General features: G+C 48.1%; 1 protein-coding gene across 2 annotated transcripts in view; it reads left to right on the top strand.

The window, feature by feature from the left end:
* The first annotated feature begins 6,842 nt into the window (after positions 1-6,842).
* Positions 6,843-17,922, top strand: part of ZNF777 (zinc finger protein 777) — a 31,347-nt gene continuing 20,267 nt past the window's right edge. The window contains exons 1-4 of one of the 2 annotated variants that reach the window (XM_033098910.1): positions 6,843-7,082; positions 11,751-12,602; positions 13,618-13,744; positions 16,224-16,337. In XM_033098910.1, coding sequence (XP_032954801.1) covers positions 11,766-12,602; positions 13,618-13,744; positions 16,224-16,337 — 1,078 coding nt within the window. In that variant the 5' untranslated portion in view covers positions 6,843-7,082; positions 11,751-11,765. Of the gene's footprint in view, positions 7,083-7,703; positions 7,835-11,750; positions 12,603-13,617; positions 13,745-16,223; positions 16,338-17,922 lie in introns of those variants that run through there. The other variant, XM_033098909.1, reaches the window with a different exon arrangement.

Raw genomic sequence — 17,922 nt, forward strand, 5'->3', positions numbered from 1 at the left:
GTTGATTTGGTGGGTTCCGTTCTTAGACCTGCGTCTCTGGCATTGATGCCTCTAAACACAACCCCCAAGGGAGCTGTGTGGTCAGCTCACGGCACCCCCCTTCAGCACTTGGTCGCAGTGGACCCAGGGAGGCGACGATCCCTGAGAACTAGGAATGGAAGATTCCAGAGCAGTTTCACTCGGTGGAGATAAACTGACATTTGGAGGGAGATAATCCTGGTTTGTGTAATTCAGTCTTAGATAATTTGATACGATGTACATGAACATAGGAAGGTACGGGAGGAAAAGTGCAGCCCCTCACCGAAAAGCGTGTGCCAGATGTTTTCTCCGTGCGGCTTTCCCTAGCCGGACTGAGGCGCGGAAAGGATGGGTGATGCCTGTAGTAGTGTCCCGGGACTTGGAGTGAAGCCCGCCCGATGTCGTTAGAGCCAGGCTGACACCATATTGCCACCAACCAGAGTTAACAATAAACATTTCATCTCATGTTTTGAGTCTCCACCACCACCGCCCTCCCCCCAGCCCCCATGCCCTGCATGCAGGAATCTACCCCTGCCGGAACCCTCGACCATTCGGTGGTGCACTGAATGAAACACTCCTATGCTTCTGGTTCGGCTGCCAGGACAGGGCATGGGAGGAGGGGGTTTAGGTGAGGTAGAGGGGAGCGTTGGGTTCAGACATCCAGAAAGGGGCGCCCAGTCAGTCGTTAGACCAGACCCACCACTGCTCACAAACTTCTGGGAACCCTTGCTCTGCCACTGCTCTGAAGTATCCTACTTAGGCCAAAGCACAGTGGTTCCTTCCTATGTTAGTTTCCTATTGCTGCTGTGACAAATAACCACCAACTTTGTGGCTGAAGCCAGCACAGATTTATCTTACAGTTCTGGAAGGCAGAAGTCCATAATGAGTCTTAGGGGCCAAAATGAAGGTGTCCGCAGGCTGGTTCCTTCAGGAGACTCCAGAGGAGAATCTGGTGCCTCGCCTTTTCCAACTTGCCCTGTTGCGCGGCTTACCTGGCCCCTCGTGAGGTGGCCCCTTCCTGTCCTCATCTGCAGCCCCTCTTGCATCTCACCCTCTAGGTGAACTGAAGTGCCTGCCTTGCCCTGACTGCCGTGCTGTCCCATGTCCCTGCATATGTTCCCACTGCATACAATGCCCCCTCACTTCTGGCCCACCCAGTACACTCCTTAGCCCTGTGGCTTAGTGTCACGCAGCCATCCCGTCTGATGCCTTCCCTGTTTCTTCATGGATCTTTGCTCAGACTCCCTGTGTCAGCTTATTAGCCTCTCCCCTACTGTGTATATAGCATGTTCCTGGAAATGTGTTTAAAGGTGTATGTATAGAAAGGAGGCACTAGACTTCCAGATCACAAGGAAGTCTTTACTTCCCTGACAGCTATGAAACGAAGCTGCTGATTTGGCATCATCGTCACGGTCCTTTAAACCCTGAGTATTGTACAGTGTATACATGATTATTTAAAAATATTAAAAGCACAATTTAGACATTAAATATGTACAGTTAAATAATTTCTGTCTAAATTCTGGGGGCCAAAAAAGTTTTTTAAAATGCACATATTGTGGATTGTATACGCTGAACACACTCCTGATATGAATATCTGGACATTCCAAATGGAATATAATAAAGATAAATATAGAGCTAGGATAGAAAAGAATACGGGGAAATCGTAGTGTACCAGAAATGAAGACAAAACTGAACACCCACATTGTAAGCAGGTGAGGAGCAGCTGCACCTGCAGCGGGGGTAAGGAGAAGGGCATAGGGGACTTGCCCCCCCATCAAGGTTAAGAAGTCGGAACTGACGCCTCCAGAGAAAAATCTCTTGAAGACCTTGTCTTTAGAAAATACATAGTTAAAAAAAAAATGCACCCCAACACCAAAAGATGTGTTAGTCGGATCCTTGAGAAGTGGATGCTGAGACACAGCTTGAAGTACAAGAGGTTTACTGGGGAATAATGCCTATGAAAGGTAAAAGGAGGAGGAAGCAGGGTTTTGCAGGCCAAGTCTCACCAGGATGCAGATCCAACATCCGTGCAAGTAAAGGAGACGCAGAACATGATGCAGCTCTGACAAAGTTTCAGCCAACTGAACAAAAGGTTCTAGTGCAAATGCTGCTTGTTAGATAAGTCCTGTGTTTGGGCAGAAATGACCAGACCCGAGGACCCCACCTGTTACCCAAGAAAAGCGTGACCTGAGCTTGAAAGCTGAGGCATTTCCTGAAGGTGGTAATAACTGAAACTGTCAGTTGATTGCACTCCTTGAAGTTGAATGGCAAGTTCCTGAATAGAGATCTCAGTGGCATAACTCCACGGCTGCCACAGGGGACAAAAAGCTTATCTGCCTCAGGCTGGGTTCTGGGGAATGGTAGTGGATGGGGCAATATCTGTGTGTTTTTTTTTTGAAAATCCAAAACCACAGCTATTACCCTGTGGAGGTTGGGATTCAAATTTACATTACCCACAGGCCTGATAAATTGATATAAAAATTGGACTTAAGCCAATTACAGTACTTGAGGTTTCTGGCTGAAGGGAACACAGAAACAGGAGGAACTATCCCACAATCCAGACCACAAACCTGGCTCAATATAAGTTCACAATCATAAACTGCTAAACCCACAAGGAAATGGTCCACCATTAGTGAGAACACAACATAACAGCTGGATCAAAAATCCAAGAACTTGAATTCATGTAAAGATCATCCAAAATAGAACATAACTTGAAAGTTTTATAAGATTTAAAACTAACGGCAGAAAGTGGAAGGAAAAGCATGGTAAATAGAAATCACTAAACCTTAAGAAAAATCAAGATACTATTAAAAAGAAATATTTGGGGAAAAAAAACAATTTCCAAAAATATATACAGTCACTGAAATTTCAAAACAAAACAAAAAAACCTCAGTGGACTGCTTAAACAGTAGACCTAGACACAGCTATTAGTTAAATGAGAGATGAGACACAGAATGAAGGACAGAGATAAAATGATAGATGGAAACATGAAATGTTAAAAGCATAAACTAGAAACACCTACCATATATCTATCTAGTCAGATTTTCTCATCTAGAAAGAGATAATTAGGAAATCAGGAGAATAATCTTTTTAAGAGAATGGCTGACAATCTTCAAGGATTGATGAATGACAGAAAAATAAAATCTTCAAGAGAAAAAAGAGAAATTGACATCAAAGGAAAAATATTAGATTGACAATAGACTCATCTATGATAAAAACAGAGGTCAGAAGACAGTGGACTAACCCAAAGCAGGGAGGGAAAATAACTGTCAACCTCAATTTTATACCCTGATCAATCGTCATACACAAACAAAACCAAATAAAGATGTTTTCAGAAAATAAAAACTGAGGGCCGGCCTGGTGGCTCAGGCGGTTGGAGCTCCGTGCTCCTAACTCTGAAGGCTGCCGGTTCGATTCCCACATGGGCCAGTGGGCTCTCAACCACAAGGTTGCCAGTTCAATTCCTCGACTCCCACAAGGGATGGTGGGCCCCCTGCAACTAAGATTGAACACGGCACCTTGAGCTGAGCTGCCTCCCGAATGGCTCAGTTGGTTGGAGTGTGGGTTCTCAACTACAAGGTTGCTAGTTCGATTCCTCGACTCCTGCAAGGAATGGTGGGCTCTGCCCCCAGCAACTAAGATTGAACAGGCATGTTGAGCTGAGCTGTCGCTGAGCTCCCAGATGGCTCAGTTGGTTGGAGCGCATCCTCTCAACCACAAGGTTGCTGATTCGACTCCCGCAAGGGATGGTGGGCTGCACCCTCTGCAACTAGCAACGGCAACTGAACCTGGAGCTGAGCTGCGCCCTCCACAACTAAGACTGAAAGGACAACAACTTGAAGCTGAACAGCACCCTCCACAACTAAGATTGAAAAGACAACAACTTGACTTGGAAAAAAGTCCTGAAAGTACACACTGTTCCCCAATAATGTCCTGTTCCCCCTCCCCAATAAAATAAAATAAGAAAAGGAAAATAAAAACTGAGAATGTACTATTCATAGATCCTCACTGAAAAACTACTGAGGACTAACCTTTGGGAAGAAGAAACTTGAACCCAGTAAGAAGGAGAAGAGCATAAAGAGACTGGTGAGAAAAAAAAATTAGTAAACATAGGTAAATTTTAACATGTGTTTACTTTATAAGACAATAATAAAGACAAATTTGGGGGACACAAAACAAAGTGGAACTAACATACCAGACAACAATAACATGTAAGAAGGATGGGGCATGATTTCAAAGAAAGCATCCTATGGTCCTTGTGATTTTAAGAAAAGGGCAGAGATACCAATTTCATTTTGACTTTGGACTTAAACATACAGGTTTAAAATGTTCATCATAGCCACTAAAGGAACAGAAATAGAATGGTACCAAGCAGAGGGAGAAAAGGTGAATAAAGAACTTGACTAATCTAATAGATGGTAGGAAAAGGGGGGATGAAGCAAAGAAAATTTATGGTAAATAAAGATCACAAAATAAAATGATAGAAAAAAATCCAAATATATCTATATTCACCATAAATGGAAAGAAAATAAGCAATCTAATTGAAAGACAAATTACCAGATTATAATACTAAACTAAAATCCCGCTCTATGCTTTAGAAGTTTTAGTGAGAAATATATTAGGTTATGGTAGTGGTTGCCCAACTCTGAATATACTAACCACTAAATTGTATACTCTAAATGGATGATTCATGCTATGTGAATTATAGCTCAATAAATATGCAATTTATTAAAAGCCAAAAAAATCAATTCTAGATTAAAGTCCTGAATGAAAAAGCTAAATTGTACAGATTTTAGAATAAAATGTTAAGGAATATCCTTAAGGCATTGGGGTAGGGAAGAAAACAAACAAAAAAGACAGAAAAGGCACAAACCCTAAAAGGAAAAGTACTAGATTTGATTACGTTTAAATATAAATATTGGTGCAGCACCTACCATGAAAAATGTTAAAAGAGACAGATTGGGAGAAGATTTTTGCCATGTGCACAACCAACAAAGCATTATGCAGATTATAACATTTAGAAACAAAATGTAAACTAACACCAGGACAAGGGTGGTGGGTAGTCTGTTGTAAGGTTAAGGCACCGTGGCTGAAGTGGGATAATTGGTGTGAAGTAGGCTGTTAAAAATTAAAGATGTATTTTGTAAAATTTAGGGCAACCATTGAAAATGCAGTATCGCTGATGAGTGAATGGTGAAAATAGAATTACCAAAAAAAATAATCCACAAGCAGGCAAAAAGGGGGCAGAGCAGCAGGTATCACAGAATGCCTGGAACACAGAAAACTCAGTAAGAGGGTAGATTTAAATGCACTTGTATCAGTAATTATGTTAAGTGTTTGGTGATAGGATTAATTTGCAGAATATGTTTTTAAAAAACACCTATACACTAACAACAAAAAGAGTCCACAACAGAAACATCGGCAAAGGATATGAAGAGGAAATTCACAGAAGAAGAAACTGAATATCTAGTAAATATGAAAAGATGTTCAACTTCCTTAATCAGGGAAATACACATATCCAGAGGGTACCAAAAAAATGTATACACATTTTAAGAAAGGAAAAAAACTATTAAAATTGTAATACTCAATATATACCGATAATAAAAGATGAACACAAGTCATGTGTGGATACATTTTTTTGGCACCCCCGATAGAGGCAAAGTAAAATAATGAACCACCATTTCACACTCATCATGCTGGCAAAGGTTCTAAGTCCATTATCAGTGAGTGTTGGTGAAGATGTAAGAACAGGGTCCCGAGCACTGATAGGAGGTGTTACCAGGCCCCATCTCTCTGGTGAGTGGTTTGGTGAGCCTAGGGAAAATGGAGGCGCTCCTGGCACCCAGTGTTCCGTGTCTCGGTGTTTCTCCCAGGGCACGGTGCAGAATGAGACGTGTATGCAGATGTTCCTGGCAGCAGGTCTGTTTTCATTTCCCTCAGGGGAATGGAAAGGAAACGGAGTTTACGTATTCATGAAATACTATATAGTGGTTAAAATGAATGAAGCAGATATGCTTGTTTCAACTTTATCTCAAAAGCATAATGATGAATAAAAAAAATGTTTTTTGAAGCAAGTTCCAACAGGATATGGACTGAATTACATCACTGACGTAAAATTTTAAAATACCAAAACCCAGTTTACTGATAGGTGGTAGGAAAAGCAGCAAGACAAGTGGGAACTCTAACCTCTGGGAAGCTGGGAGGGGTGGAGGACTGGATGGCACTGGCCTTATCTCTATCCCCAACTTTCCATTTTTAAAGAGAGATCTGAGGTGACAGCAACTGAGTCCTGCTCCTGTTGCTTTCACGCAGCTCAACCCCTGACCTCCCTGGGGTCCCATTAGGTGAACAAATATATTCTCCTATTTATTGTCCCCTTTCAAGTCAGCTCCAGTTGGCTTTTCACCACTTGTAACCAGGAGGCCTGCCTGTACTTTCTTTTTCAGTTCATATCCAGTTCTTGCCACCTTGTAGGTAGGTGTTCCATAAATATGTAAGTGAACCTCTCCAGGAAAGGCAGGCGCCAACTCCAAGCTCTACCATTGCTTTTGGGATGTCTCTCAGGGTTAGAAAGAACATTCATTCACACAGGGATGGACACTGCAACTTAGGGTGAAACAAGGCACTTCCATTCGGCCTCAGTTTCCTCCCAAATGACGGGTCTGGCCCCTTCAGGCCCTGGCACTCTATGATTCTCAGAATTCTGTCCTTTTCAGGTCGCAAACAACACTGGGGCATTTCACAAAAGCACCCAACCCCCTTGCTACCCTTGGAACCACAGCTCGCTTCCCTGGAACCCGGTCTGCACAGAGCTGGTCACATGAACTCGTGCTTTCTTTGGTGTGACGGGTTTCTTAGATCCCTTTGTGAGCGCAGGTTTGAAAGCGAACGACCCGGGTTCTGGGTTTGAGAGGAGCAGGGGATCCGGCGGGGGGAAGGCTGTCGGCGCCAATCAAGCCGCCTCCAGACCCCACCACGTCGCCTGGGCTGCGCGCTGTTATTTCTCCTCTCCGCTCCCGCCGCCGGGTCTCGCCCTAGGCTGCCCGGGCAGACGAGGACCCCAGGTGAGGGGCCCGGGGGTCCCGCAGGGTGGGAGGCCGGGGCGGTTCGGCCCGGGCGGCACGACGGGCTGGCCCGGGGCTCAGGGCGTGTCCGTCGCCGGCTGGCTGCTCGCTCGACACTGTTCGCTCCTACCGGCTGTAGATGGAGCTGTCTGGGTTCCTGCAGCCTCCGACGAGCCTCGGAGTGTTTCTCTTTAAACGGCCTGAGAGGGACATGCCTCCCAGGATGCAGTTTGTATCAACATGGCAGCTGCGGAGCAGCTCCCCTGCTGAAGAGGCGCCGGGACGGCAGCACAGCTCGCAGCCGGGGCCGGGGCCGGAGCCGGGGTCGCAGCCGCGGCCGCACAGGGGCCGCGCGCGGGCCGGGGGCCGGTGCTGAGGGCCGGGGCCCAGCTCGCAGCCGGGGCGCAGCCTGCCGAGCCGCCCGTACCGCCGCCGCGCGCCCCGCTCCGACGCCGCCGCCGGGTTCGGCCGCTCCGTCCCCGTCCGCCCCGCGCGCCCCGAGCAGGCCGGGCCCGACGGCCGCGCGAGCCCGGGCGGGGAAGGCAGGCCGGGCGGGCGGCGCCTGCGGAGAGGCCGGGGGCCGGCCTGCGTGGGGCCGCGCGGCCGCGGCGGCGGCGACTCCGGGCCGGGCCGGACAGCGCAGGGCCATGGCCGAGGCGGTGAGGGCGGCCCGCGCACGTACGGACGCGCGGACTCGGGGCCCCGGGGACGGCCTGCGTGTCCCGGGCTCGGCGGCCCGGCCTGGGGTCTCGGTAAGGGACAAAAACGCTGCGACGTTGGGGGTGGGGGGGCAGGGCTCGCGTGTCCCTGAACGGGAGGGGGGGCTGCGGGACGGGAGCCGAGCCGAGGCGCCGGCCGCCGTCCGGGCGAGGCTGCAGGGACGCGCCGGGCCTGGCACGCACGCGGGCCCGGCGGTGGGCTCCCCCGGCGGCGCGCCTCGCTCCCTGCGGAGCCGGCGCGGCGTCCGTCGGGGTTGCCGCCGCACGTTTTCCGCAGAGCTCGGCCCCGCGGAGCCTCGCGCGGCCGGAGCGCGGCGCGGACGCGGCTCTCCCCATTTCGTAGAGCGGGGACACTGAGGCACAGACACCGGGCGGCGACCTGCCCTGCCTGCCCCAAGGTCACGTAGCGAGTCATCCGTGACACGGTGCCCGAGTCCCCAGAAATGCCTGCCTCCCGGGATGCGGGCCTGGACGGGGAGGGGGCGGCTGTGGCGGCGGCCTCCCCGGGTTAGGGGCCTGGGCCGGGTGCGTGATGGACGCGGCCCGTCGGGGAGGGGGTGGGGGTGATGGCTGGGTGGGAAGCGGAGCAGCGCCCACCCCAACGTCTCCGTGTCTCTGCCTGGAGGAGCAGGTGACCCTCGGGCTCCGGTGTCTCGGCTTCCAGCCTCTGCATCTGGAGGGCCCCAGGCCAAACTTTGGGTGTTCAGACGGATGGGGTCTGGGGACCAAGCTCCTAAGGGTTTGGGGGCTGATGTGGCTTGTCAGGGGGCCATTCCTACAAGTCAGTCTTAAAATCTGCCCCCAGACCTGATCTTGGCGATGCAGCAGCCATGCCGGGAGGATTGCTGCATGGGAGTCAGTGCCTCCGAGCCTCAGTTTCCTGTTGTATATAGGAAGGGGTCGGGATATAGGCTGGATGGCTTTCTAAAGAGCCTCATGGTTCTTAAAAAAAAAAAAAAAACAACCACCAAAAACCTCTTAGGAAAATAAAATAAGACGAAGATTTTTAAATGTTTACCTCCAGGCTTGGGTCTGTAGGGCCCTGTATAATCCTGGAGGAACCACACTGGGTCACACAAGAAAATGGCCCATCTTTTTTTGAGAGTCAGATAGGTATGGTTATGTATTTTTCTGCTCATGTAGCATGAATCCTGGAGACCCCATTTACTTATGATACATGGGCCAGAGAGGGACAGTTAAATCCTATAAAATACAGTTCAGAAGAATTCTAACCTCCCCCCCCAACAGATGGAGAATACAAGCTTATTAATCTTCGATATAATATTTACAGCTCCATCCCTCTCTTTGGCCACTTCTTTTTGCTTAGAGTTTAATTAAGCCATTGTGAAATGATAGCAAAGGGGCTTTTGTTTTGGTGCAGGGGAGGGGACCTGCTCCTGTGGCCCCCTCATCCTTCCATAGCCCTCCGATTCCGGAAATGGAGAGAGACAGTCTAATAATAGAGAGTGAAGAAATGGTATTTTCCTTTGAGCTCTGATTAGACGAGTTGGTAAAGATGTCTTGCTCTGCTGGCTTTATTTACTGTACCGGAGCTTGTTTTCATTGTTTCGGTTAAACCCCCTGTATTACTCAGGGAGACTAACGTGGCCCGAGGGGATTTTCCCTTCTTCCTACTAGTTGTAGGCAAATACCCTAATCCTGTTCTGAGGACGGGCCATAATGTGTCTATTGTGTTGCATTATGTGCGTCACTTTCCCTGTGTCTGAGGCTCCCATCCCAGAGGGCCATCCAGTCTTGCCCTCACCTGTGGAGAGGGAAGAGTTGAGAGGAGGCTTAGTTATTCATGAGCCTTCAGGTTTGGGGGTCTGTCAACCCCTTAAAAGCGTTTGCAGAATTTTGTGTATGTGCCCATGTGCATTTTTTGAGGGGTTTTCAAAGGGATCCCTGACCCCAGCTTTAAAGGGAAATGTGTTTCCAGCCAGGGCCTTCTACCTCCCCCACGATGGAACCTCCCACAGATCTTTGTTTAATCTCCAAGCCTCTGAATTTTAGAGGTAAAAAGGATTCAGAGCACCAACCAGCTGCCTCAGTTGACAGATGGGGGCTGGAGGTGACCTATGGTGTGAACTGGAACCTGGGTCCTGGAGCCAAACCATTGTGTGACCTTGGGCAATTACTTAGCCTCTTCAAGCCTCGGCATCTTCATGGGCTAAGTGTGGATAGTAACTCTAGTAGTCCCTATTTCATAGGGTTTTCTGAGGATTAAATGAGATACCCCTTTAAAATGCTTAACACAGTTCATGGCACGTAATAAAGGCCGAAAAATTTTTAGCTGTCACCCCCATTAATTAGCTCTCACATATGGTTAGCTGTGAAGCTATTGGATCATGCTACCTCAAACTTCTTTTGCCTAAACAAGGTCTTAAAAATATAGTGCTATCTCAGTTAAGAGACCCATAGTGAGTGAATGAATGAATGAATGAACAAATGAATGAATGAAAAAGCCATAGAAGATACTATAGGGTTGATGATCTTTGGTAAATGAGTGAAGGAACTTCATTATTTCCCCTAATAATTTAATTTTTTTCTCATAACTTAACAATGTATACTGTTCATTTACTCAGCAGACATTTATTGAGCACATACTATATAGTAAGCTGGACACCAGGGATAGTTAATTTTCAAACAAAATGGGAATTTCAAGTACTTTAAAGATCACTTGTATATGGCACATAGTAATTGGCATTTAGTAGATTCACTGAAGGACACTGATGAGGAAATGGGCAAACATTGTTATAGGAGAGATTCTATTCAGTCCCAATAAAGCTATTGATTGTCTGGATAGGTAAATACAGAACTGGTCATTCAGAAGATCTTGGCTTCAAGTCCTTGATGACCTAAGAATTCTCTCAACATGTTTGTGTCAAAGTGGGGGAACAGGGAGGGTGTGATTAATTGAAATCCCAAAAGGAATCAATCTTTATTTTGGTTCTAGTCCCCCCCGATTTTGACACAAGTCACAAAACTGGCTGACTTCAGCTCTGGTTCCAGGCCTCCTTTCCTCCTCATTCGCCACCTCATGAACCATAGGGAGGAGCCCAGACCTCCAGGGGACACCTACCGCAGTGGACCATCTGCCCAGGGGACCTTGCTCCTGCAGGAGTGACTGAATTGCCATGCTCACACCTGTCTGTGTCTCTCCTGTCTCTGCTTAGAGCAGAAGCCAGCTTGGAATGCCCAGAAGGCCTTCAGCCTCTCCAGTAGGGGCTGTGTCCATATAACAGGTCAACCCATACCATAAAACTCTTTGAGGAATTTTATTGATATCAACAATTCGGCTTTTATCAAAGAGTGTGTGAAACTTAAGGTCGTTGTGTGTCCTCACTATTGGACAAAGGGAGGGAAATGACATGGGCACCATGACTGCCCGATAATTCGAGTAGACGCATGGGGCTGGATGTCAAGTTCACCTGCGAGGTAAGTCAACTGACAGGACCAGCCCCACCTGTGATCACCTCCCATCTTGCTGGGAGTCTGCGGGTAGGAGCAATGCCTGGCATTGACAAAACTCTTTTTTCAGAGTTTGAATTTATTAAATGCTCAATGCTCCAACAACTCGGTGAGGTAGCAGGTATGTGTGATAATTATCCTCATTGTATGGATGAGGACACCGAACAGAGCCAAGTGTTCTCCTTCAAGGCCAGTGCCCTTTCTCCTCTCCGACCCTATGACTCATGAGATGGTACCTGTAAAATGTATTTTAGAAAAAGGAAATGGCTCTATAAAGAGCAGAAAGTGGTGTAACTTTTTCTTTGTTGTTAATAATAGTTTTATAATTGATGTCTGAATCAGTGCTATGGTCTCAAGAAAAGATGCATGTCCACGGAACGTATCTAATTAAAGTCCTTTTAAGGTGGGTGCTTATCTTTGGCATTATTTTGCCAGCTGGAGACCGTGGCCTTCAATCCTGCCCTTTCCTTGAACACAGGTCCAGCAGCTGGACATGGAGACCCAGCGCTCATCGCCTCTGTCATTCCCCAATATTCTGCCAGAAGAAACCCTGCGACAGGCCCCTGCTGGACTCCCCCAAGAAACTCTGTTCCAGTCTCGTGTTCTTCCCCCCAAGGAAATTCCTTCTCTGTCTCCCACCATTTCCCGGCAAGGCTCCCTACCCCACACTCCCAAGCAAGAGACCCCCAGCCGGATGCCACACATGCTGCAGAAGGGACCCTCACTCCTGTACCCTGCCGCCTCTGAGCAAGAGACACAGCTCCAGGGCCCCCTGGCTTCCCAGGAAGAGACCCAGTATCCACCCCCAGCTGCTGCTGAACAAGAAATCTCACTTCTCTCTCACTCCACCCCCCACCAAGAAGCCCCACTCCACTCCCCTGAAGTTCCTGAGAAAGACCCCCTCACCCTCTCCCCCACCGTTCCCGAGACTGACATGGACCCTCTGCTCCAGAGCCCAGTTTCTCAAAAGGACACCCCCTTCCAGATCTCTTCTGCAGCCCAGAAAGACACGCCACTCCCGACAGCGGAGATCACCCGCTTGGCCGTGTGGGCTGCCGTCCAAGCGGTGGAGAGGAAACTGGAGGCCCAGGCCATGCGGCTGCTGACGCTGGAGGGACGGACGGGGACAAATGAGAAAAAGATAGCCGACTGCGAGAAGACGGCCGTGGAGTTCGCAAACCATCTGGAGAGCAAATGGGTTGTGCTGGGGACCCTGCTGCAGGAGTACGGGCTGCTGCAGAGGCGGCTGGAGAACATGGAGAACCTGCTGAAAAACAGAAATTTCTGGATCCTGCGGCTGCCCCCAGGCAGCAATGGAGAAGTTCCCAAGGTAACCCTGTCCCGCCTGGGGCTCCCAAGGAGTGATCTGAATTGGAATGTGTTTTCAGAATTTAGTCTAATATCAAAGAAGAGGAAAGCAGTGGTTAAGAAGGAAAAAATACATAGTGATATGTAGTTGCCAACATTGTTTCACTAAGAACAAGACAGCCACAGTCAAATTGTTTCTCCTGTTGATAAAAGCATAGGTTAATAGGTTGGAGAATGTCCTAGAGATGCGATTGTCAATTTAGAAGGGCATTCAGTCCATGACGTCTGAAAGGATGAGAGAGCAGAGCACAGCCCGAGCGAGAGAGAGGTAACGAGGCTTCACAATCAGTATGAAGGAGCGGTTCACCACTGGGTGTGGGGAGCACTCGGGGAAGTATTGTGGGGCTCTGTCGGGCTCAGCGTTTTTATCAGTTGACCTATAAATCATGTTAATGCCAGTTAAGATGTGATTTCAAGAGGGATCCTCTAAAAACGAAGAACAGACAGGTTTTAATATTATTTCCCAGAAGATGCTGTAAGAACTGCACTGTGGGCAGGATTTCTGTCCATCCCTTTGGGCCACTGCCTTTTTCCAGGGCCTTAGGTAGGAGGCAACTTGCACAGCACTTCTCCAGTTTTATCGTGTGTGTGAATCACCTGGGGAGCTTACTAAATGCAGACTCTGATTGACTGGATCTACGGTGGGGCCTGAGAGAGTACATTTCTAGCAAGTTCCCTGGTGCTGCTGTTGCTACTGGTCTGTCTGCACACCAAGCTTGACAGCAGTGAGGATTGTCCCATTAGAGGGGAAAAACACCAGACAAGACAAGGCCCCTTACTCTATGGGGTGGGAACAATGACCCAAGCCTGAGGTGACACCCCAGAGCTGTCCCTTTGGGCCTTTCCCACCCCGGTCTTAAGAAGAGGTGTTTGAGCCTGGCCAGGGGGTCGGGCTGATCATTGCCTTGGGATTTGGCAGCCTAGGGCCTGTGACTGCCCTCCAGGTGGTCCCAGCTGAACTTGTTGTGTGGTTTTAGGTCCCTGTCACATTCGATGATGTCGCCGTCCACTTCTCGGAGCAGGAGTGGGGGAACCTGTCCGAGTGGCAGAAGGAGCTCTACAAGAACGTGATGAGAGGCAACTACGAGTCGCTGGTCTCCATGGGTAAGGCCACGGCGTCACTCGCGGGGCTGCCTAGACACTGGCGTGAGGTGCACCCGGAACCTTTGGGAGTTCTGAACTCCAGTGCCACTCACAGTCGAAAACAAGGAAAACAGTGTTAGAGAGCAAAACAAGTGAGAAGAAACACCCTCACATAGCCACGTCCGTCCGTGAGCTGGAAACGGAGATGGTGCTCCATAGAGAAGCCGCTGGGGCAGGGGGAGAAGGCAGACTCAGAGGTCTCTGACCTTTATATTATCTCCCCATGGACTCTATGTGTATGTATTTAAATTAGTTTGTCCAGCAAAGCGTTTTTAAGCAAGGGTGAGGTGTTTTGCAAGAATCACATCATTTAGTCCTCACGCCTCTTTGTAAGGGAGCTAGGACAGGTGTGGGGCTCCTGTTTTACTGTTCAGGTAACTGAACACTGTCTGTCCTCTGCTGAGGTCTTATGTTCCCTGGGTTCCTGGACCTAGATGTAGAGTAGACGCTGTGACCCCGGGAGGTCCTAGGTCCCCACCAGAAAGTCACAATTTCACTGAGCTCTCTCTTACTCCAAACTCTGTGGATTTTTGTTGTTTTCTTTAGAAAACACTATTTAAGGATGAAAACCTGGAATAACTATACTTTAGTTTTTTGGTTTTTTTTTTAATATTCTTCTAATTACTTTTCTTTTTTTTTTAAGAATTTATTGGGGAAGGGGAACAGGACTTTATTGGGGAACAGTGTGTACTTCCAGGTCTTTTTTCCAAGTCAAGTTGTTGTCCTTTCAATCTTAGTTGTGGAAGGTGCCGTTCAGCTTCAAGTTGTTGTCCTTTCAGTCTTAGTTGTGGAGGGCGCAGCTCAGCTCCAGGTCCCGTTTCTAGTTACAGGGGGGCACAGCCCACCATCCCTTGCGGGACTCAAGGAATTGAACCCACAACCTTGTGGTTGAGAGCCCACTGGCCCATGTGGGAATCGAACCGGCAGCCTTTGGAGTTAGGAGCATGGAGCTCTAACCGCCTGAGCCACCGGGCGGCCCTATACTTTAGTTTTATATGTATCTTTTCCTCTGATATGGGTCACTCTTAGGGAACACGGAAAAGTTAGAAAATGTTACTTTGTTGTATAGAAATGTTGATGCTTGTTAGAATTAGTAATTTTATGTACACATATCTCACCATAGGATAACTTTTCTCTTTCTAATTTGTTTTGATGTTTTCTTTTTAAAGTATATACATAACTGAAAATTCAGCAATTTAGATTTATATAATAAAGCACAAGCCCCACCCCTCCACCAGTACCACTCCCCAGAGGTAACCACTGTGAACCCGTTGGCCCGTGTGGTTTCTCATCTTTTTTTGTATGTACGTGCAAACATACGCTCGATGCATGCACTCGTGCACACGCAGTTTGTAGTTTGCACAAATGGGAACACTTTTTGTTACCTGACGGTAGGTCACAGACAGCTTTCCGTGTCAGCACACATAGGCCTGCTTGGGAATAAGAAAGGTGGCATTTGATGAGCAGCGGCTGGGTTGTGTCTTTTCACTGTTACAGACTGTTGCCATAAACACCTCTGTGTATCTGTGCACTTACCTGAGTATTTCAGTGGCTCGGATTCCCAGAAGTGGGTTTGCAGAGCAAAGAAGGTGAGCATTTACGTCATGGCCACAGCTACAGCGCCCTCCAGAGGCTGCGTATGTTTATGCATCCGTGCGTGATAATGCCATTTCTCCCTACCCTGGCCGGAAGTGATGCTCTTCTATTTTAAGTTATTTGTCTTTTCTGATGGGTGAAAAATGACACCTCATTATTTTAATCTGTATTTCTTTGATGATTAGTGAACTTGCGCATTTTTTCATATGTTAACTGGCTATTTGCACTTATTCTGTGAATTGCCTGTTCATATCTTTGCTTTTTTATTTTTTACTAATTGTAGAGGCTATTTATATATGGTTATGGATATTAACCTTTTGCCTTACATATGACAAATATGTGTGTATAATAATAGTTCCTCCAAGTTTCTTCATCTTTTAACTTTATTTCCAAAGAACTTTAAACATGTTTTGAATGTAAGGAAATCTATCAGTGTTTGGTGTTATGGCGTCTAGATTTTATCAGGATTTGTTTTTCACTTTATAAAATTACAAATGTCGTGTGCCTTTGTCATGAAAAACCTGAGCAGGCATCGGCTACCTGTAAGCAACAGGATTGACAGGCGACAAAAGGGCCAGTTTCCATCGGTGGCAGGTGGTACCCCACCGCCGGTCCCACCTGGGACGACGTGGTATGTGGGTAGCACACACATATGTGTGCACACTCACACACACAGTGGTCCCCAAGAAAAGGGCTAGAAATTTGGCCAGTTTCTTTTCCAACATTGCCAGCTGCAGGTAGGGGGGTCTGCTCCTGGTGTCACTCTCAAACAGGTGACATCTTTGCAGCATCCAGTGCACCGTCACCCCATAGTATATCTTCTACTTTCCTTCCTTCTGCCCAGACTATGCAATTTCCAAACCAGACCTCATGTCACAGATGGAGCGCGGGGAAAGGCCGACCATGCAGGAGCAGGAAGACTCTGAGGAGGGCGAGACGCCTGCAGACCCCAGTGCTGGTGAGTGGCTGCCGGCGGCCCAGGTCTGCCTTCTAGATCTTTCAGCATGGGGTGTTACAATCCAGAGTAGACCCTGGATGGTTTGTTAACAAGCTGTGTGCAGGAAGAAGGTCTGTCTGCAGGTGCTGGGCCTGCTTGGGGCCTCCTTGATTGCCAGGCTGATAAACACGTATGCTGTTGAGTTCCTTGTCTCGGGGAGTTTTTGACATGACCGAGTATCACCTCACTCTCTGCAGGAAACAAAAAAAGAACTGAAAGAAAGACAGTCACTCGTCAGGGTGCTCGTTGCATCCTGGGGCTGCCCGGAGCAGGGCTACAAGCCGGTCCTGCAGCAAGTCAGTGGAAGGGTAGGGACAGACATGGGCTTGACCTGAAACAGCCTACAATGTGCAGAGCAGTGTCTAGACAAGGCGCTGAGATGGAGGCAGCAGAGACGTGCCGGGCAGGACTGGCCATGCAGCTGAAGTGCTGACTCCAGCTGACCCGGCTTCTCTGCTTGCTAGCAGTGTGATTTTAGTTATCCGGCCTTTATGGAGGCCTGGTTTTCTAATCTGTGAAATGGGACTGGTACTGATATCTGGGGCCGAGTGTCGTGCCCAGCATGTAGCGATGGCCTCGTAACCACCAGCTGTTATCATTCTGCGTGGGGTGTTGTCCCTTCTGCACTGGCCATATCAGAGCCCACACACTTGCACAGCAGCTGCTTTTCTGGTACAGTGGTACCTCAGTTTTCGAACGTCTCCATTGACGAACATTTTGGTTTATGAATGCCGTAAACCCGGAAGTAAATGCTTCGGTTTTCGAACACGACTCAGAAGTCGAACATGTCACACAGCTTCCGCTGAGTGAAAGATCCTGAGGCCTAGTGGTCGGCTGTTTTCAAACGTTTCAGAACTTATGGATTACGTTCGAAAACCGAGGTACCACTGTGGTCTGCGGTTCATTTTGATGCAGCCGGTTTAGAACTGCCTATGGACCTGCACCACTGACCTCACAGGTCTTTAGGGAAGCAGGTCCTTGTCTTGTAGTCAAGATGCTCATGGAGGATAATCCAGCAGAGGGACACTCGAGGGCCACAGTCAGGTCTCGTTAGGAAGTGATGTCATTGATTCCGGGACCTGTAAACTGGCTCCCAGGACGGGGCTCAGAAACACACAGAGTGATGTCACCTGTGGAGTAAAAGCGAAGGTAACTTACAGAAGAGACAGAACCTGTGGGGAAATCAGTGCCATTGCTTTCTAGAGATTTTGCCGAGAGACTTCAATCCAGGGGAGAGGCTGACCCTGAATTCATCTGGCAGTCAGAAAAGATGGATTTATAGGTGGATAAGAATGGGGCATTAGGGACAAAATGTGGCACGTGGCAGAGTGATCTTTCGTTTGGAGGAAAGTAGGTCTGTATCTGAAAGGTCTGAGTGGCTATATCCAAAAACAAGGGCCCACTGGGAATTGAGAGGTTCAAAGTATCGTGTTTCCCCGAAAATTAGACCAGGTCTTATATTAATTTTTGCTCCAAAAGATGCATTAGGGTTTATGTTCAGGGGATGTCATCCTGAAAAATCATGCTAGAGCTTCTTTTCCGGTTA

Source organism: Rhinolophus ferrumequinum, chromosome 26 (assembly GCF_004115265.2).
Source record: "Rhinolophus ferrumequinum isolate MPI-CBG mRhiFer1 chromosome 26, mRhiFer1_v1.p, whole genome shotgun sequence".
Taxonomy (NCBI): Eukaryota; Metazoa; Chordata; class Mammalia; order Chiroptera; family Rhinolophidae; genus Rhinolophus; species Rhinolophus ferrumequinum.